This window comes from Plectropomus leopardus, chromosome 13 (genome assembly GCF_008729295.1).
Source record: "Plectropomus leopardus isolate mb chromosome 13, YSFRI_Pleo_2.0, whole genome shotgun sequence".
NCBI lineage: Eukaryota > Metazoa > Chordata > Actinopteri > Perciformes > Serranidae > Plectropomus > Plectropomus leopardus.
Genome location: NC_056475.1, coordinates 19,195,894 through 19,216,499, shown reverse-complemented (window position 1 = coordinate 19,216,499; position 20,606 = coordinate 19,195,894). Strand labels below are relative to the sequence as shown.

Sequence of the window (20,606 nt, the reverse complement as noted above, 5' to 3'; positions counted from 1 at the left end):
GTTATATCGACGCTGAGACATTTTAGGCGTATATTTACTTCGCTGGAGCATTTAAAGTGTACTCAAATGATGAAACAACTAAGATGAAACAATTTCGCTCGCCAGTCTTCTTAGCTGTTTGTGTGTGGCATCTGCCTGAGTGCCAGCCAGTGTATTTGGCATCTGCACTTTCTTAACAACCCGCCAGCCACACTGAGTGTATCTGTGTGAGTTCATGTGTTATATGCGTTTGTTTGACCGTGCTGCGTGCAATACGTCTCCTGTGTTGCTGTGCAGGGTGTGAATGGTCACTTTAGGAAGGTGACAGTGTGGGGCAGAAAGGACAGCATCGTCTACCGTCACTCGCCTTGCAGCTGGCGGTGGACCACAATGGTAAGTTTCACCTCTTTCAGATAAATGAATCACTATATGTTTAGTAGACATCAACAGTGATGTTTAACGTCAGGTAACGCACCAAACCAGAAACATTCCCCTGGACTTGCACAGCTTGTTTTTACTAATTTGGGAGTTTCCACTGCGACTGATCTGTCTCTTTTTACTCTTACTTTCCAAAGCAACAAGTTTTGGAATATGCATTGGATCGAGCCGAGGTAAAATAAAACATTATTTCATTCTTGTGTGTTTGTATATTTGTAGAAAGATGAAAGAATTAAGCGTCGACATATTATAGGCCTGGGTGATTATTGGGGCCGATATTTGGTATTTTACCGATTGTCTATCGGCATTTTGATTTAATGATCGGTGATCAAATGCATTCATTAAAAAGTGCAAAGAAATTGTCAGCATCGGAGGAACTCTGACTTTGTAAAACATCAGAGAGCTATTGTTATGTATTCCATTTTTTAATTTAAATTACCAGTTGGCTTTATTTTTTTAAAAATACAGGGAACTTGCTGTACATTATGTTGAATATTTCAGTTTTGATTAAACATCTGCTAAAGGCATTTAAATAAACAAGGTTTTGTGTTGGAGTTTGTTATATTCCAAATTCTAAATATTGACAGAAAGATTTTCATTATACATGAATATTGAGTCCAAATATCAGTTATCAGTATCATTAACTACTAAAAATCGGCATCAGCCCTGAAAAACCACTAATGGTCAACCCCTTAAATGTGTTTTATCCCTGTGCAACCTTTGTATGCACTATGTACTATCCGTGTAAGTCACAATCTCTCCTATCATTCTTTAATACAGCATATAATTTGTTTTTCAGTACATTGTTGAAAGTGCTCGACAACGACCAGCCAAAAGAAGAGTTTCATCTGGCGGGAGGAAGAGTTTGTATCAGAAGCTCTATGAGCTGTACATAGAGGAATGTGAGAAAGAGCCAGAGTTAAAGGTTTGTGTTATGCAATTTGACTCTCAGTTATGACTAAGTCATTATGGGCATGCATTAGTCCCTGTTCATTCCAGTCTGTGGGGAAAAACATTGATTTTCAGGACATTAAACTGTCTTGATAATGGTTTCTAAACATGCATGCACATTTGTCAATTTCATGAAAATGTTTAAAGTGTATCAGTGTGGAAAAAAGGTACATCAATCCAGTTTTATTCATACACATAACAATACTAAGCACACACATCCACTAAAACCTCATGAGTAATCACTTTTGCTCTTTTATCATTTGCTACAATATATCACAGTATGCTAACATATTTGTACATTAGCAAATACATGTTATATATTTAACGTAATAAACCAAAGCAATGCTTATCCTTGTCTGAAGTCATCTTTTAGAAAAACATGTGAAACAACTACCTAACAGCATCCACTCAAGGTTAATGTGGGTGGAACACAATGATAGCAAGCTTTTCTCACATATATTTGGCATGGTTACAATATGTGTGAGATTTTTGTAGATAATCTGGAGGGTTTCACTTTTGTTTGTGTTTCCTTTTTGTTGTCCTTCTGAAGAATTTGAGGAGAAATGTGAATCTACTGGAGAAGCTGGTGTCTCAGGAGTCTGTATCATGTCTGGTGGTCAACTTGTACCCTGGGAATGAAGGCTATTCTTTAATGCTCAGGGGCAAAAATGGATCTGGTAAGAGAAGATGGTTAGCCCATTCAGGTTTGTTTTTCTTATCTGTGTACCTCAGTTGTCTCATCTGTAACAATCAATGCTTGTGTTGTTCTCAAGATTCTGAAACCATCCGTCTGCCATATGAAGAAGGAGAACTCCTGGAATACCTAGATGCTGAGGAGTTGCCACCTATTCTGGTGGATCTTTTGGAGAAATCCCAGGTGTGTATGTGTTTATTAAGATGTACAGATGTAAATATGCATGTGCACAAATCATTTTGTAGATGCTGAAATACCCCCCCCCCTTTATCAACAATAGATTTAAGATCAAAATCATTTGAATGTGAGGTTACAATAATGTAGATGTGACGCAAATTCAAAAGTTTCAGACCTCTTATTCGTATTTATGTCTTAAATGTAATAAAAGAACAATTACATTTTAATAGTTTAGAATAGTTTGTATTAAGTCTTTCTCAGTAATTTGTGTACCAGCTGCTGGTTGACATCCTCCATATGCAATTTGTCTCAGGTGAACATCTTTCACTGTGGCTGTGTAATAGTTGAAGTGAGAGACTACAGGCAGTCTGGTAATACCAAGATGCCCACCTATCAGAGCAGACACATCCTGCTGCGACCTACCATGCAGGTAAATCTATGGAATACATGGGAATCCTCTTTCACATAGGCCAAAACAAACTGTAGAACAAATGCTTTACTACAGATAAATATGACCTGGAACGAGTGATAATTTGTCAGCTTGCTGATATAACTGAGTTGTTTTTATCTGTCTTTTTGCCCTGCAGACTCTGATCTGTGACGTCCATGCCATGACTAGTGACCACCACAAATGGACGCAGGTAAAGTGTCATGTTTACTATCTCAAAGAGAAACAAAACTATTAATTCTGCCTCATTTACTTAAGGCATAATAGTAGGCAAGCATCTCTTGTGTGTCTTGAATTTTTAAAAAATAATTCTTAAACCCCCAGATATTCATTTGTATATCAATTACTCACCCCGTGTTACGTTAATTCGTGAAGAAAATTTACAAATTAAAATTGTGCATTTAACAACAGCAAAACTACATTGAAACATCTGTTTACAAGCTCTGACACAAGTCGTGCCTTATAATCCACATCTCATTTATTCAGTTGTATGCTCGCTATTTCCCAAACACCCCCAGACAGCCCTTTCCAATGGGGAACTGAACTGAAACTTAAACTTACGAAGGCTCTCTTCAACGCCACACTCCATTGACAAAAACAGTAATTTTGCTTCAAAACACAGGAGCTGCTGGTCTGCCACTGCCTCCAACTGGTAGTTTGTTTGAGTTATTGTGTGATTTTGATGAATCTAAACTAACCCTTTAAAAGAGTAAAATCACACTATAACACAAACTAACCGATCAAGGCAGTGGCTAGACCAGCAGCTTCTGTTTTTAGCGACTTCTAATCACAGTTTTTTTTCAGTGGAGTCTGGCTTGAAGATAGCATTTATAAGTTTTACTCTCAGGTCAGCTCTGTCTGTTTGGGAGGAACTGAGCATGCGACTGGATAAATGAGACTTGGAATTTACTCAATTTCACTACTGTTCTGATACAGTTTTGCTGTTGTTAAAAGTGGACCTGTATGACTCTAAGCCTCTTTAAATTAATCGATCATTTTCTCAATTTTTGGTTTCTCCATTCACCATCGAGGCATGTGAGAAAAACAAAGTTGTCTTCACAAATGGACTGAGCAACATGGACTGAGTAATTGACATACAGATGGTAATTTGGGGGATGGCGTTCTCCTTAAAGCATTAGCACATTGCACAGGTGATTTCGGTATCGTTTGTTTTCCTCTGCTTCAGGATGACAAATTACAGCTGGAAAGTCAGTTGATTTTGGCCACAGCTGAACCTCTGTGCCTGGACCCTTCCATTTCTGTCACCTGCACAGCAAACCGCCTGCTCTACAACAAACAGAAAATGAACACTCGCTCCATGAAACGGTACTGAATACACTCACGCACTCTGTAACCCACTTTGAAATTAGTCATGCCAGAAAATAAATGCTCATTTATGAATGTTCCTCCTTTTGGAAATGAAACACATAAAAATGAACGCTCTGTGATTGTTAAAAGGAAAAAGTAAGTGAATGGAGCAGGGGCCTTGATCATCGTTTGCATTGTAGGTGTTTCAAGAGGCACTCTCGAGCTGCGCTGAACAGGCAGCAGGAGCTTTCCCATCTGCCCATGCCACCACAGCTACGACTCTATGACTACCTTCAGAGGAGGAAGGAGAGGAAACCTGCTCCTGTCATAGACCTGAAGATCTCAAAGATTGGAAACGTAAGTAGTCAACATGCCCAAGATTTTACAAGCGTGTATACATTGTGTACATACGCAGAAAAGGTAGAGTTGACTGAGGCTGTTTACTATTTGGTAGATCCTCTCTAACATGACGTCTGTTCATTCACTAGTCACATTGAAATGAAACTTAAGGAAATGTTGCTTCCCATGATTGTGTTCAGCCATGTTAAAAGTGGTCTGAATACCTCAAGGGAACCCCCAAAATAATTGTTATAAACAAGCTGATATTTCAGATCTGCACTTTTTTTTGTTTACCATTAACTGCTGCTGCAAAACATCTGTTAACTTGCTTAATCACAGGTCAATGCATTTTGTCATTTTGCTCTGACGTTCTTTTTTGCTCAAACCTCTCCGGCTGTCATCCTGGCTTCTCGGTTGTCATCACTTTGCAGTGTGTTGACATGTGGAAGCAGAGCAACTGCCAACTAACTGTACCGAAGGAAATTGATGTAAGTAGCTCAACGGTCCTCTATAACACTGTCATTTACACACTTTAGCCAACACCACTTAAAACCCACTCAAGTCATCGTTTGGCAGTAATAATGTAGGGCATAACAAACCAGATGGATTTGTTGGTGTCCTTCTCTAGGTGGAAAAGTACGCTGTGGTTGAGAAATCTCTGCAGTTGGAGGACTCTCAACCCACTACTGTGATCTGGCCTGCTGAGGTAAGTGTTACAGCAGCATTAACACTCTCTGAGAATACGGGTCAGTGCCCCCATTCCACCACCACACATAGTGCACTATTACCACACAGCCTCTTGGTTTTATACTAAAAGAGGTTTTTGTTTATTTGAAACAATGAGAAGAGTGTGAACTCAGATTCCTTTTTGATGGACCATAAAATGACCACAAAACTGCAGCAAATGTGGAACAGTTCTGAATTCACAGATGCTTTTGCTATTTTGGGAAAAAAAAGACAATACTGAACTACAGATAGATCAGGGACATTGCCTCTGTCCATGAAGTCGGTGGGACTCTTTCATATATTTCCAACATACTTCTTCTCTTATGTAAGTCAGTGAGACAGAGAGTAATGTTTTCAGGGGGCTAGGCTATGAAACAGGTGGTGTTAGGCAGAAGCAAGGTCACAAGGCCAGTTGCTAAATTTGTGACAATGTACATTTTCATTATGCATTTACAATTTACCCATGCTTCTCATTTCTCTCCATCTTCTGCATTTTGTCTTAAAACATTGTCATTTATGTTTTTCTTTACACAGGAAGTCGTAGATGACTACACATTTGAGTGTGAGGTTGGGGGCCAACCCCAAAGGACCAAGGTGTCTATCTTTCAGTCAATGGGAGACCCACTGGTGTATGGGAAGATCTACTGTGCTAAAGAACCAAAAGCAGAGGAGGACAACACGGACCTAAAGCTCATACATCCCCCGTAAGGACAGTTTGTGAGACAAATTCTACCCTTATATCGCCAGACCACATTGTGCACAGTTGCAAATTCCTTTGGAATTTCTCAGTTCATTTTTTTAATTTCCAAAGGTGTTTTCAGCAGGTTTTCAACATGTGACATAGAGCTGAGTTGCCAGTGACGAGGCCCATCACGGCAAAGTATTACCAGCCAATCAAAGAGTATTAGGCCGGGACACAAGAAAAAATAATGTCTTAGCGACAGACAAATTTAAAAAGGCTACATCACATAGAGATGAGCTGCTGTATTATGAGTTTGTATTTTAGAGTTGTCTTTCAGAAATATGGCAAACACATCTTCTTTCTCAAGAAAAGCTTTAAGTGTAGTTGTTGTTTGTTGTTCTTTTCATAAAAATACATCTTTCCGTTCATTTAATACCAACCAGATAGCGGCTTCAGCAGAAAGTTCTACTTCAGCTGCAGCTATCTCAGTTGTTTTTGAAAATGCCTCAGTAGCGCTTCTCATATTGGTCTTTGTCTTAAACAAGCCCCATATTGGATTGACGGGTGTGATTTGGCTGGCACGCCTCAAGCCGCTGGAAATCGGTCCAAAGCAGTCGCGGACCAGAAGTGTCTGCCAGAGCAAATAATACCTGCGCTTGTAGAGTCGTCTGGTTTCCAGGCGTAACAAATTTAGCAGACACTCTGAATTCACTTGACTTTGTCTTTTTTATCTCTTTCACAGCTTTCTCATAGGCTCCAAGATAGATGCAGACCGGTGAGTCACCGTTTGCTTTTGTTTAGAAGCTACTCCTGTCAAATACAGTTCTTAAGGTTAAGCTGTTGGAGAGCGTATTATACTTTTTGTGTTCTGTTTTATAGGTTTCTCACTCAGTACAAAGGAGTGTATGAGAGAGATGTGAAGTGTCAGGTCAAGATGTCCCATAACTCAGGCAGCGTGGGACAGGGGCCTCCCTCCCCCAGCAAAGATGAGGTAAGCACTGCCTTGCTTGGATGTAGAAAAAGTTAGAGGTTGCTCTGTGTTTTTCTTTAAAATAGAGTTTGAATGGAATTGACACCTCAACTGATTCATCTAATGGGAGTTTAGTGTGTTACTTTCCTGATATCTTTTTTTGTTTTTGAAGAAACAAATATTAGAATTCTCCTAAAAAATAAACTTTGATTTTTAAAGTAAAAAATAATTGTTTTTTAAAGTATATTGAGGTTAATGAGCACTGTGGCTGAAGGATTGACTGTGCTGTTGCAATCACCATTTGTGCAAAGATTACTTTTGTGTTTCTGTTGTGATGCACTTTGGCTAACAAAGTGGTTTAAATGTCATCTGCAGGGTGATGGTATTTCTCCACTTGTCCAGACGTCTGTTTTGGGGAAAGGGGTGAAGCATCGACCCCCTCCCATCAAACTGCCTTCGGGATCAGGCAGCAGCTCCTCAGGTGCGTCTGCGACTCCTGACAAAGATTAAGCGCAAACAAGTATTGGCTTTGCATGATCCCTGAGAACATTGTGGTAAAAAAACAGATACAGTAAGGAGGGGAAAGGGAAAATAGCCTTAGTATTTCAAAAAAAAAAAAAACAGCAAATATTTCACAGTTCAGAGAACCAAATTCACACCCTTTCTCGAGAGGTCAGCTGGAAGGAAATCTGGAAATTGTCAAAAAACACAAACCAAAGCTAGACAAGAAACACTGGTGGAAAAAGGGTGCAAACAAACCTTAAATGGCAACAAAAAACCTCTGGACTGCATCAGACACCACAGATTGATTAACTCTAGCTGAACAGAAGTGTCTGCAGTAGAGTTTTCCTTTCATGGAGAGCATTTAGACTGCTGGGTCATACTGAGGTCAAATAATACGGGGGAGGGATTGACCCTGCAACATGACGGGTCATGGAAAGGGTCAAGCTGAGGGGCACACTGTATATATTGTCTTATCTTTGTTTTTCAGTTGGGTGTGAAGTACAAAATGCATAAATACTGACTTAGACATGACTGGTAACATATTAAAATGATTTTTCCAATGTGATAGGCTTAGTGTAACCACAACAGAGCTATTCCATACTCACTGTTTGTGATTATAGAAAAGATGCAGTTGATACAGTTAAAACTTCAAATATTAGCCTAGTGTCAATTAAACACCCAGTCCCTTTTACTAGTTTGGTGTGGCTACAAATTTTAACAAAGAAACATTAGAAGCCTGTCCTGGTTGCAGTTAATTTTTACAGAAGTTCTTTGGATGTAAAAACTGGGTCCTTGGCTACCTGCTGGAGTTAACGTTAGTTAGCTGCTTAGATCACGCATACAAATATAAATGTTTAAACTTTTGTCAGTATGGGCATGTTACACACATGGTTAGCTTGGTAAGATTATCTGCAGTTCAGTCAGTTTTAAAAAACAATTTGATTGTATTTCCCATCTTTTTTAGAGAAAGTTTTGTGTGAAAGGAAATAAAAGCTTGTTTCATACAGTTAAATCCAATTCAGCTTTATTATTTGTCCCATAGGGCAATTTGTGTTACAGCAAGTGTTAAAACATAAAAACACACAGACACCTGTCCCAAATAAAAGCCTGTTGAGTTCAGTGGTCTAAGCAAGTAATAGCACAGGCTATTAATTGAAGTTTTCTGGTATCCCAATTCTTCTTTCATCAACAGGTAATCCATATAGTTCACAAACAACCAGTGGTCTACTCAAGTGTCCTACGCCCCCTCCAGCCAAAAGCCAATCTCTGAACAGGAAGCACTCCATGGAGCTGAGCCAGGTGGGCCTGCTGTCACCTGCGTCCCTCTCCCCCATGAGCTCCACACAGAGTAAGTACAGCTGAGTCTGACTAACTGTTACGGGCTGCTTGCTTTCATCAGTGGCAGTTGTGGGAATGACATGTACTGAAATGTCTTACATCAGCTCCCCTCAGTTCTCCCAAGTTTTTGGGAGAACTGAGGGGACAAATTATGAAAAATGAATTTGACAAGTTTCCAGGTCTTAAGAAAAATGAAAGCGCATGAAAAAGTATAAAACCGCAGGGACGTATCCGATACTTGACAGGCACACGTATACTGCATTTGTGGAAGCACTATAGTTTTATGTATTCTGACTAAAATCAGCTGCTTTGAAAGCCATCATTTAGCCATGTAGTCAGTGTTGTAGATTTTTAGTACTAAAAAATTAACTACTTATATAGCACCTTTTAAAAACAGAGTTTACAAACGGATTTGATAAACAAAGCAAAGTAGAAGCAAGATACCCCAAAGGCAATATAAAAGAAGAAAGCCAGAGAGCAAGTAGGAAGTCAAAAAGTGTATGTTAGTGATGCATCTTTGTATTTTGAAGAGCATCTAATCAATTACTAATTTTACAAAATTAGCGTATGATTTTTGTCATGCAATGCTCTTACTTACAAAACTTTATAAGTATCACATGCTGAAAAGTGCCCTTCTCTTTCTTGTTAATTGTTTTGCCTGTTTTGACCCACTTTCCCCAACTTTAGGATCGGGGACCCCGAAGCCATCCACCCCCACACCCACCAACACACCATGCTCAACCCCACACCCCAACGACTCCCTCTCTGCTCCTCTCTCGGTGACCCCTACCCCTTCAGACCCTCCCATGGTTCAGAGCCAGTCGCAGCCCGCCCTCCTTACGTCCTTCGCCCAGCAGCAACTGGCTCTGAGCCAGCCGTTGCCCGTCATGACCATTCCCCTGCCCACCATGGGCACGTCCATCACCACGGGAACCACCTCGTCGCAGGTCATGGCCAACCCAGCAGGACTCAATTTCATCAATGTGGTCAGCTCCGTCTGGTAGGAAAATAAATTGTCTCTGATGCCTCTCTGTCACTTGCCGGCCACTGTCACTTTTCATAATGATCCTGTACTGTGTGTGCAGCAGTCCTCAGACCTTGATGAGCAGCTCTAACCCCATGCTTGGTCCAGGCCTTAACCTGAGTGGAATCTTGCCACCTGGAGGGCTGATGCCCACCATGCAGTCGGCAGCACAGACTGGTAAGAGATTTCAGTGCCCCGTCCCCTTAATAATGACTGTTATCTGTTACGACCAGTCAGCATATGACCTGCAGACAAACATGCTGCACTAAATGTGAAGTGAGGGCAACAGGGAATTCACCTCCTTCATAATCTTAATTACTTTTCAGTCAGTCCTGTCACCCTCGTTTGTTTTAATCAGCCTTTCATAGAGAGCCTCCTGTGTTTTTCATTTATCTGCTAGTTTCACATCCTCACACTAAAAGACAGAAACACTCTAAACAGCATTGTTAAAACTCGCTCTAAGATTACAGGAGTGACATAAAGGAACTTGACCACTTTTTGCAATCAATAAATCCCCCAGACAGCAACAAGTATTTTAGCTTCTTCTGGATACATTCTCGCAGGTGTATTTTCTCTTTAGCTGTCAGGATGTTGTTACGTTTTACCTGCTTGTGAGGCTAACCCCCATTTGAAATATTTTTTTTCCTCTACAATTTGTCTTTTAAATTCTCTGTAAATGTTATTTTTTTTAATGTTTTATTAAAAAAGTTTTTATTATATACAATATAGAATATTGTATTATATAAAGGGAAAAATTGGACGTAACCTTGGAAGAAGCATTTCAAAGAGATCCACTTTTCCTAACTGGCTGGGCATGCAACAGGAGTCATTAGTTTCAAAAACACATATACCAAAAACTAACTGAAAGTTGTAATCGTAAATGGAAACACAAGAGGGAGTAAAATAAGCTGAATGGGTCTAGAGTAAAGTTGTTTTTTGTGTTTGGTGAATTTAGCTCTGATTTGTGTTGCAGGGAGTCCTTTTGGCCTGAACAGCAGTGCTGGGTTGAGACCACTGAACCTACTGCAGGTAAGACTCGGTACCACTGATAGCAGCATGCACTGGGTATTTGTTTGGTATAAAGACTGTCCTGATCCTGCACCTCTGTTACCACACCTTGAGTAGTGATGTGCTGTGTTTGTGAATCAACTGCACAGCTCAGTTTCCTCCTCTTTTCCTGCACCTCACTGAATATCCCACGTAGTGAGCATATTGAATAGTTCTAGTTGTGATATTCGGATTGTGGTAATGGTCTAGTTACCCTTTGTCGTTTGATTGCTTTGTTAATTCTCCCATCTCCCTCTGCTTTTGTCCTTTTTGCATCATTCCTTTCCCTCTGCCTTTCCTCTCTCCTGTCTCCAACCCTTTATTTGTTGTCTGTTACTCTCCCCCTTTTTGTTTTTTTGGTGTTTGTGTGTGTTTCTTTATGTTATACATCTCCAGATCCCCACTGGTCCTCTCATCTTTAACTCTCTGCAGCAGCAGCAGCTGTCTCAGTTCTCCCCACAGCAGAGTCAGTCAGCCACCTCCAGCCCTCAACAGCAGGGGGAAACGGTGAGACACACTGTTACTGTACATGCACTCACATACACACACAGTCAATAGAACCATATTAATTGCGACAGTAGAAAACTGCAAATTGTATTATATTAAAACCGGAATTGAAACATTTGAGTTTAATAATGTTAAAGTTAGAAAAAAGTTTCATAAAATATATATAAAAGTTATTTATAGTGTCCATGTTAGCACATATCGAAACTGGGCTCCAAACAATGGCATGGCAAAGTAGATACTGAGATATCAATTGTCTAGAGAGTGTTACAAGTTCACAAAAGCAATTCATTTCATAGAGATATTAAAAAAATATGTTATTACCAAGTGTACTTAACTCTGTACTTAAGGGTACGAACCACATTGAGTCAGATATGTGCCCATTGTAATTTGGAAGTGCCTGGAAATGCCCTGAAGCCTGGAGGCAAGTCCTGGAGTTCAAGGTTAAGCAGGAAAGTGCTCTGTTGGCTTCACAGCAAGCCAAAACTATCACTGCAGGGGCGATATAGGACCCAATCCTACGTGATAAATGATAAAAGGACCATTGGGAACCAGAGAGTCAACTGATTTCTCGCTTAGTTTTGTAGACTGTCTAAAGACGGAATGACCAGAAGTCCAAAAGGAAGCTACTCTTAATAAAAAGGCGGGGTAAGGATGACCTTGCCGAGCCCCAGACGTTAGTCACAATGAAAACATTTGTTGAATTACCTCATGACAGCTATTGAGATCCCCCCTCATCACACCGGAGCAAGTCTGACCAAATCTGCAAGAAATAACAAGAGAAAAGCCCAGAATCCAGTAGGCTGAGGTGATACTGACATATTCAAGAAAATGCTGTGGGAGAAGCTGTAACCACAGCCAGAACACCTCATAACCACCTAATGATTGTTGTTTCTGGACCCTCATTAGAACTAGCAAAATCAGTATCATCCTTTAAAACTTGGTTTTCTTGGTGTTTTTTTTCTCTTGAACAATAGTATCTTTCTTGTAAAGTACTTTGCAAGTTAAAGGTTTATGGTTGCACTCTTGAAGGTAAAATAGTTTAAACCTTTAAAAAATGTAAAAAAACAAAACAAAAAAAAACAAAAACAGCAGTGTGGAAGTTACAATTTAAAGATTTTTATTATCACATTTTTAGAACTTGTACAAGTGCTTCAAGTTTGCTTTTTGTAGATTTTGTAACTTTCTTTTGAGAAGTGCCATAAAAATACAGTTTCATAAAAGTGTTGAATAACATGGTGAGACACTGCTCATTACTGCCCAAGTCTTTGTTGTCCAAGTGTTATGTGATGGCACTGAACAGGTGTAGGCTTCAATTGTGTGCAGGGTTTCCTGCACATTTATTTATTTGTGGTTGCTGCCAGGGTATCATCATTTGCTGCTGCATATTGTTTTTCTCTTTTGGAGCTGGGTTGCAAATTCTACTCTGGGCACAGACTGAACACTAGAACACCAAGCGCATTGAAAGTTAGCCCGTTCATTAATTCAAAACAATAGCGCTCACATTTTAGTGTTGTCCATTATTTATCCAACTAACTTTAGACGAAACCAGCTGTGTTCCAGTGGATTCTGCGTAGGTCTAGTGCTAGTTTTAAAAGTTTGCTCTCGCTCGCCTCTGCAGCAGCTGCTCCTCTGATTCAGCAGTCTGATTTGATCAGCTCTGATCGATCCATCCACGAACTGATCACATGAACACCACGACTTAAACTCAACAAACTGCTGCTGGGGAAAAAAAAAAAGTATGAAGAGTACCACCTGTGCTGCATTCATGGAGCTGCAAAAATCCCCAAATTCAGAGAGAGGACACAAAATAATTGCAAAGGGACAAAAAAAAAACTCAACAACAAAAAAAACAGCTACAGCCACACACAAATTTTAATTATGTGGGAAACGCTTGTGATGTCTTTATTATCCTTTGACTGTTTTTGCAGGGTGACCAGGGGTCAGATCAAAGTTTAGGAAACCAGCAAACAGCGGTCATTAACCTGGGAGTTGGAGGCTTCATGTCTCCACAGGCAGCAGGTACGAACCACATACACACACAGACACACAATCAAAACATACAAATTCCTCTAAAACATTTCTCTTTGTCCAGTCCTTTAGCCTGTCTCAAAACAAATTGACACCATGCCACTAACTAGTACTAATAAGATAAGATTTACTAATGTATTCGTTATTGTAATTACTGTACATCAGGACTCAGTCTCAAACTAAACATGATCATTTTATTAAAGTTAGCCATTGTTCCTCTCAGTTGAGCATGTAACAACTGACAGGAGAGACTCAACTTCCCCTTCTTCTCTGCTACATTCTCTCTTTTTATTTTTTCTCTGTTGTTTTTTGCCCCCACCCTTATTTCTTTCCCCCCTGGACTGCCCTCCTGTCCTCCTTTCTCAACTTGTCCTGCTTATTCACACCTTTACGGCTCACCCCATCTATGCTATTTACCCATGATCCACTTAAAAATGTCCATGGACATTTACCTGTGCTGTTGGCCTCCCTGCTATGTCCCCTCTTTTTGTCTTCTCTCTTTCTTTTCACCTTCTTGTCTTGTGTGGTTATGCATCACTGAAACCGTGAAACCATCCCTTCTTCCCCCTCAAACTCTTCCCTCTGTTGCCTGTATGTGCATTTTCTCTCTTCATACTTCACTCCATTCCTTCTTCTGTTTCTCTCCCTCTTGCCATCAAATCCTTCCCTCTGGGGTTCCCTCTCCCCCTCCTCCTCCCCCCCCCCCCCCCCCCCCCCCCCTTAGTGCTGTCCCAGTTGGGCTGTGGGCTGGACGGGTCTGGGCCCCCGCTGCCTTCTCCAAGGCTTCAGCAGCAGCACCAGCCACAGATCCAAGTAATACAGCAACTTTAACATCTATATACACATATACATGTTTTTAAGAACACTGAGTGTAGATTCATCAGCCAACTCTCCATGCCTTTATTTAGCAGGCAGGTGTTTGTTGTTTTACACTATAAGCTGTCAGAGAATAAGAGCAATGAACTTGATGATCAGCATTTAGGTCTAAACAAAAACAAGGATTTCTTCATCTTTCTTTTCACATAACTTTATTTATCATTCATCATCCATCAGACCTGGGTACATTTAAATAGATTTTAAAGAACACTTTGCAAAGAGTTGTCACAGAATAAAAATAAATCTATGGCCCCGACCAAGCTAAATTTTAAGGTTTTGAACTTTTGAAAACATTTTGTTAGCCAACCAACAAAATTTTTTAAAAAGATGTTTACTGTTTTCTTAAAGGTCCAGTGTGTAGGATTTAGGACATCATTTGGTAGTAATGGTATATGATATTCAAAACTATGTTGTGATTAGTTTATTATAACCTAAAAAAAATAATCTTTGTCTTTTTGTTACCCAAAAATGAGTTTATGTCTACATACAGAGTGGGTCCTCTTGCATGTATTCCACCATATTGTGCCGAAAACAGACAAACCAAACACTGGCTCTTGATAGAGCTTTTCACATTTTCATTTCAGAGCTGCAATGATCAGTCCACTAATTTATCAGTGGATTGACAGAAAAATAACTATTTTTAGAATTGCTAAAGTAATTTTTCATGCAAGTGTTGCTTTTTTCAGCCTCTCGGATATGGAGATTTCCTGCTTTCCTGTTTCATATATTAAACTGAATATCTCCGGGTTTAGACTGACTAAACAAGAGACATTACCTTGGACTTTGAGAAACTGGAGTGGACATTTTTCACTATTTTCTGATATTTTATAGATCAAACAATTAATTATTCAATCAAGAAAATTATTAGCTGATTAATCAATAATGAAAATAATTGTTGGTTGTGGCCATAGGCCACCATAGTTGTTCTACACACTTGGCATACAGCAGAACTTTCAATTCTGCAACCTCACCGCTAGATTCCACAAAATCTTACACACTGGACCTTTAAATTTGGTTTGTATATACCTTTAAAATCCTAAAGAATAGTGGAGTGTAGATTATGTGCTGTTTTATTTATTTTTACCTCCAACACAAGATAGTAGGTCAAACTGTATCACCCCAGGTCTGTTTTTCATCCAGATTTCTCTGTTGTAGATTCACTCCATCTTGTGTTGTTTGTTTGGTTAATATGTTGTTTGACATAGAGCACAGCAGTCCCAGCACTCCCAGCAACCCACACACCAGAGCTTGTGGCACCTCCAATGGCAGCAACTAACAGGGTGTCGCATTGGGAGGCATGTTCTTACAAAGCAACAGGATCTGAAATATTGTCATTTGGGTGCACACTGTTGAAATGTTGCTGACTGCATCATGACAGATTAGAGACGATAGGCTGTTAAGCATGAATTGTAAGGTGGTTTCAGATATTTTTTTTTTTTTTTTTTTGCCCAGTTGAAGTTGCTGACTTACTCCGAGCAGAAAGCACGGTTGCTGAGCTGCATGTCTGTTTTTTGCCAGGACCACAGGCAATTATGTGTGTCTCCAGAACGCCACTGGTGCTGCTTGACTGTATCCTGCCTCACTCCCCAACACACCCCACCTTGTCCCAAATCTGTATCTCTACTTTCTCCTCCCTCCCCTCTGCAACCCATTAACCACTCTTCTGTGTTTCTCCGCACACTCCTCTTGTATGTCGTACCAGGCTTTAGTTGAGCTTCACTAACCCATGCCACTCACAGACGTTCTATGGCACAGAGCATTCTGCTGGTAATTTGATTCCAGTTTCAGTGAGGGAGTCTGGTGCCAGTGAATGTGTTTTTATCATGCCGTAGATGCTAACACATACATCCATTGACAAAAACATGCATTTGCGAGTGGTGACATACTGAAATCTCCTCTGATGTTTTCTGTATCTTTCTCCTGCACTGGTACAGTTGCAATTCTTGCAGCACCAAATGCAGCAGCAGCAAATGGCTATGGGAGCAGCAGCTCCGCAGGGGGGAGTGCCACGGCAACATACCGCCAACCAACCAAGAAGTAAGAGGAAGAGGAGCATGCCACAGCCCCTCCCTAAGTCATGACAGACTAAAATCACACTAAAACCTTCCCCCAGCTACACGAGGACGTGAATGATCCATACTGTGCTCTTTGTCTGCCTCACTGTGGAGACTGCAGACAAAAAAAAATTGTCCTTTCTGTGTCTTTTTCTAGCTGACAAATTTGTATGTAATGGTTGTGTGAGGTTTTGGAGAACCAAAACTGTGTCCACCATAGAGGATGGGGTTTTTTTAGAACAGAGAGCCCTACACTTAAAGAACCGTAGTGATATTTTTTGAGATGAAACAGAATAAGATGGTTCTCGTAGGTAGCAGGCTTTCACAATAACACATTGCCCCTTCAGGAAGACTTTTCTCTATCGGGGACCGCAGGACTGAAGGGATTATGAATGCACATTCTCAGAGGATTCCTTGTGAGCCTGCCTGATCCTCCTGCCTCTGCTTGGTTGACCCCGGTAGAAACTGCCCTTTAAGCACGGATCCCAGTGAGCTTATTGACACCAAATCCTCCATATAACCATTACATGTGAAAATGCAAATCTGATCTTGGAGTAGTGCCTGGGGGCAGCTCTCTACCTCTCAGTCTGTTGGAAGTCTTTCTTCTGTTAGCCATCCAGGCACAGGGCTCAACCGAGGACTCAAGATGAACATGCAAAGACGGTGTACCTGCTTTTGTACAGCACATTTTGAAAAAGGCATTTCCTTTTAATTACTTTAGGGAGCCATGAGCGTATTCTTACGAGACATCAAGTGTGTGTGTGTGAGACATTTCTGGACACTGAGAAATAATTTTTTAAGCAGTCTTTGTCAGCAGTTTTATTGTTATTAAAAAAAAAGAATATATATTGACAGTGGAAAATACAGCTTTTAGATAAAAAGCGTCGTCTGAGGCTATTCATTGTGCCATTTTCACACTATGTATGACTTTGTCGATGAGTTTTTGGATCTCTCTTTGTCGTGCCGTTGCTCTGCTGATACACTCCTGCAGCTTCTCCGCTGACAGTGACGTTCCACCTGAGGAAAAGGAGAAGATTATTAGCAGCATTGTCCGTTTTTTTTTTTTGTTTTTTTTCTAGGTCCTTTAAGGACTTAAAATATCTTCTTTTGTCTTTTTTTAGATAATTTTTTTGGGGACATCTTGTGCTTATTGATTCTATAGCTTAAGAGAGAACGGAAAGGTGGGAGAGAGAAATCTGAATCTGACAGAAATGGAAACAACCAGCAACACAAGGAGGCGGTAGTGGGAATCTAGACTATAAAAGTTTCCGATACATTTAATATTTTTAATTGATTCTGATGACTAAAAGTGACTTTTAGTCATTTTTCCAAATTATCTGACTCTAAAAATACTACTGAAGTACATAATAAACCCCACAATGAGCTAGACTAATGGTATAAATTAAAATTTATTTTCTGTACACAAAAAACTATGTAGGGTAGATCTGCTTCTTCAGCTCTACATTTTTAACAGTTGGGAGTTCCTGCTGAGTTTGTCCTTTATATAGTCAATAACAAATTGGATTCCCACTGAGTATAAGCTGCTCAGAGAGGCGAATCATTACGCTGTGTTTCTGACCTGGTTTGTGAACAACGCAGAGCCGATCCTCCTCATCTGTCACCACAGTGAGGTGAGCGGTGGACAGCGTCTCCTCCTCAGCTGTGGGGTCTACAATCAGTATAGAGCTGCACAGACAGCAGGACGGGATTACACAACACAGAATACATTTTTTTTTAAATCCTGTCTAGACAAAGTAAAAATCTTTCACTTACTCATCAAAGACACAAAAAGAGGCCCCAACAGGATGCTTGTGAATATGCAGCCCACGTCTCTTTTCTAAATTTACTTCTGGCGCACCAGTCTCTGTGCTGATGGTGACTTCTGGGAGTTGTGCTGTGGGGAGCAGGGAAACTGTAAATATGCTTAAAAACAAAAAAAAAGTACCTTAAAAAACACAGATCTCTTTGTGGCTGAGAACTAAAAGTGGGAGGGAGGATAGTTGAGTGCATGGACTTGAGTATTTGCTAGAATAATACTGCAATAAACAAACAAACAAAAAAAAAAAGTTATATGAGAGGCAAAGGTTCACGATCATGGACAAATTACTATAAATACTGGACACACTTAAAAACAAGTAATTGCATGTGTTTTCATTTTAGTTGTGATAACAGTGAACTTTATTGCTACCAGTTTTGTTTACAGCACGTACTGTTCTTCAGTGCAGCCAGCAGAGCGATGACACACGCATCCAACACGTTGCCATCACAGTCGAGACACATCATGTCACAGTAGAGCACCCAGCAGAGCTACAACCAATATGTGCAGAATCAGGACCAGCGACACAACATAAACAACAGTCTCACATCATCAGAGTATGTGCTTGGATTTACCTTCCCCCTCTCAATGCACAGGTCCTCAGTTTGCATCACCTCAGAGCTGCAACACCCATATAAAAACCATAAGTAACAGGCATGAAGAGGTTAAGCTGACACAATGGTGCTGTGAAATGAAAAATGTGTGTTAAAGTCTCTCACACCTTTCAATAACATCAGCGATGAACTGGCTGGCAGCCTGAGCCTGCTCTCCTGGTGGACCCGGTCGAAACCGAGAGGAACACAGCGGCGGTAGGTCCACATTGGGCACTGACGAGGGGAGAGAGCACTGCAGTCAGTTTTTTTCTTTGTTTACTTGGACCCCCTTTAGTGTGTGTCACCTTAAATCAACATTTGAACCCTTCAAACTGTACTTGCCTATGTATCCTTTACCAGGTGTCTCCACTAGAGGGTTTGCCAGCTCCTGGATAAAGAAACACAAGAAATCATTTGGCTCACCTGATTCAGATTCATTGAAATGGTGTGTTAATGATCATTTACCGCTTTGATCCCACAGATGACTGTGGTGTTTCCAACTTTAACCAGGGCTGAGCCATCTGCAGTGGATATGGACCCTGGACAGAGCAGTCACACAGAGAAAATTACCCCATGAAGACTAACAAACACAAACAAAGTACTACATAAGTGATACTGAGGGTAAGAACAGTGTCTTGCCTATGTTTAGTGTTGTGGTTCTGAATTCGGACAGCTCCCGTCCATCAGGTCGACAGTTTTCTTTCTGAAAAGGACACATTTGAATGTTATATGACTGCTGATACTGACATGAATGATACACAGGAAATCATAACCAGTCACTGCAAAACAAGCTTATGTCAACTGTGTGAATAATTTTGTGTTTTAATCACTGACCAGAAAGCTCCTGTGGTACTCCAGAGGCTCTGCAATCCTGCAAGTGTTCAAGATTACAGTGAGGTATGCACACAGATAGAAACAGCTTCACATTTCCGCAGTGACAGATCTACTTATTTGCCTTTAATTCAGAATTCAGTTTATGACCAATAACTGTTAGAAACGCCTGCGATCAGATCAATGACAATACGACAGTGAGAAAAGTCCCATTAAATGGTCTAGTTACTGCCTCTGTGGTGTATTAGCTCAGTATTCAGCAGCCACACATATATAACAGTACTCTGTAAATGTATAAACTGCGGCAGGAATCAGCAGAACAGGACACAACTCCTTAACGGGTCTGAATGAAGTGCGCTTATTTTTCTAACAACAGATCCGATCAGATCTGGTGCCATAAATAAATGAATTGAACATCTACTTAAACGTAAAATACACAATAAGTGCTACTTTCGGTGTAATAGCCTCTGTCTTATTAGTCTTACTTGAAACCAGCCGCCATGATGTTTTGATTGACCACGTGGTTTTGATGTACGCACTACGGTAGCCGGAAGGTGTTCTGCTTGTCCGCCGAGACTTGTACGCTCCTCGCGGGAGCGCGCACAACATATAGCGAAAGCTGCCAGACATGATTTGTACGGCAAAGTACATTTTAAAAACGATATAATCTTTCTTTTTTCTTTTTATTAGACCTTTATGTGATATCTGCCTTTCAATTATTATTTACCCTAAAATGATAAACGGTCTTCAAAGAAACCAACTGGGATTTCTGTCTGTTTTTTCTCTTGGTTTATCAAGGTTTCTTAGTTTGAATGGCTTTGTAAATAACATTGTAGATAAATCCAATAGGCTAAATACCTCAATTACATATTATTTTACATTTGGTCCTCGTTATCTTTTTTCGAAGACAACTTTTTAAAAATTATTATGCAATTAAAATGACATGTTTGTCAGTTTCATTGTGCTTATTAAATGAGTTTGATATCAGTCAAAACTCACTGAATAATACATTTTCAATAAACACAGCAATGTGAGAGTTTCTATTTGAAGTATAGCTTACTTGAATCATTAATGTAAGTGGCAGTAAAACAGCTTATGCTCTGAGGTAAACAGCCATGAAGCAGGTATATGACGGACGTTTGTAGGATTTTGGGTCTTTTCTTGGATTTTAGGACTTTTCTAGAACATCGGGGGCTTGAGCTATGGCCTCTGTTGGGGGGGGGATCTTCCACTGGCACTTTTTTGATAAACAGGCTCTGCTTTGATACTTTTTTGT

The 20,606-nt window shown here is 40.2% G+C and overlaps 2 protein-coding genes across 4 annotated transcripts; one reads left to right on the top strand and one right to left on the bottom strand.

Moving 5' to 3' along the window:
* The first annotated feature begins 279 nt into the window (after nucleotides 1-279).
* Nucleotides 280-16,898, top strand: supt20 (SPT20 homolog, SAGA complex component). 3 transcript variants are annotated; one of them, XM_042499022.1, is made up of 23 exons: nucleotides 280-372; nucleotides 555-590; nucleotides 1,217-1,342; nucleotides 1,919-2,045; nucleotides 2,142-2,245; nucleotides 2,553-2,669; nucleotides 2,827-2,880; nucleotides 3,874-4,013; nucleotides 4,196-4,352; nucleotides 4,766-4,822; nucleotides 4,963-5,040; nucleotides 5,595-5,764; nucleotides 6,485-6,517; nucleotides 6,622-6,733; nucleotides 7,088-7,193; nucleotides 8,409-8,564; nucleotides 9,242-9,554; nucleotides 9,643-9,755; nucleotides 10,552-10,607; nucleotides 11,022-11,132; nucleotides 13,061-13,151; nucleotides 13,885-13,973; nucleotides 15,971-16,898. In XM_042499022.1, the coding sequence occupies exons 1-23, from the start codon at nucleotides 370-372 to the stop codon at nucleotides 16,115-16,117; spliced, it is 2,496 nt and encodes an 831-aa protein (XP_042354956.1). In that variant the 5' UTR covers nucleotides 280-369; the 3' UTR covers nucleotides 16,118-16,898. The 3 variants fall into 3 exon arrangements, with proteins under 3 accessions (XP_042354956.1, XP_042354955.1, XP_042354957.1); XM_042499021.1 differs by having other exon boundaries at nucleotides 9,640-9,755; XM_042499023.1 differs by lacking the exon at nucleotides 13,885-13,973 and having other exon boundaries at nucleotides 9,640-9,755; nucleotides 15,971-16,896.
* Nucleotides 16,895-19,863, bottom strand: exosc8 (exosome component 8). The gene is made up of 11 exons (XM_042499024.1): nucleotides 19,816-19,863; nucleotides 19,334-19,370; nucleotides 19,139-19,202; nucleotides 18,965-19,038; nucleotides 18,842-18,887; nucleotides 18,628-18,733; nucleotides 18,482-18,527; nucleotides 18,301-18,397; nucleotides 17,864-17,984; nucleotides 17,670-17,776; nucleotides 16,895-17,107 (listed from the first exon to the last, which is right to left on the bottom strand). The coding sequence occupies exons 1-11, from the start codon at nucleotides 19,830-19,832 to the stop codon at nucleotides 16,989-16,991; spliced, it is 834 nt and encodes a 277-aa protein (XP_042354958.1). The 5' UTR covers nucleotides 19,833-19,863; the 3' UTR covers nucleotides 16,895-16,988.
* Nucleotides 19,864-20,606: the final 743 nt, after the last annotated feature.

Coding starts and splice junctions, on each gene's coding strand:
- supt20 (XM_042499021.1), top strand. Junction 591..1,216: donor ATGCATTGGATCGAGCCGAG/GTAAAATAAAAC, acceptor TTTGTTTTTCAG/TACATTGTTGAAAGTGCTCG. Junction 7,194..8,408: donor ATCAGGCAGCAGCTCCTCAG/GTGCGTCTGCGA, acceptor TTTCATCAACAG/GTAATCCATATAGTTCACAA.
- exosc8 (XM_042499024.1), bottom strand. Junction 18,398..18,481: donor TGTGCATTGAGAGGGGGAAG/GTAAATCCAAGC, acceptor TATTGGTTGTAG/CTCTGCTGGGTGCTCTACTG. Junction 17,108..17,669: donor CTGCGTTGTTCACAAACCAG/GTCAGAAACACA, acceptor CCTTTTCCTCAG/GTGGAACGTCACTGTCAGCG.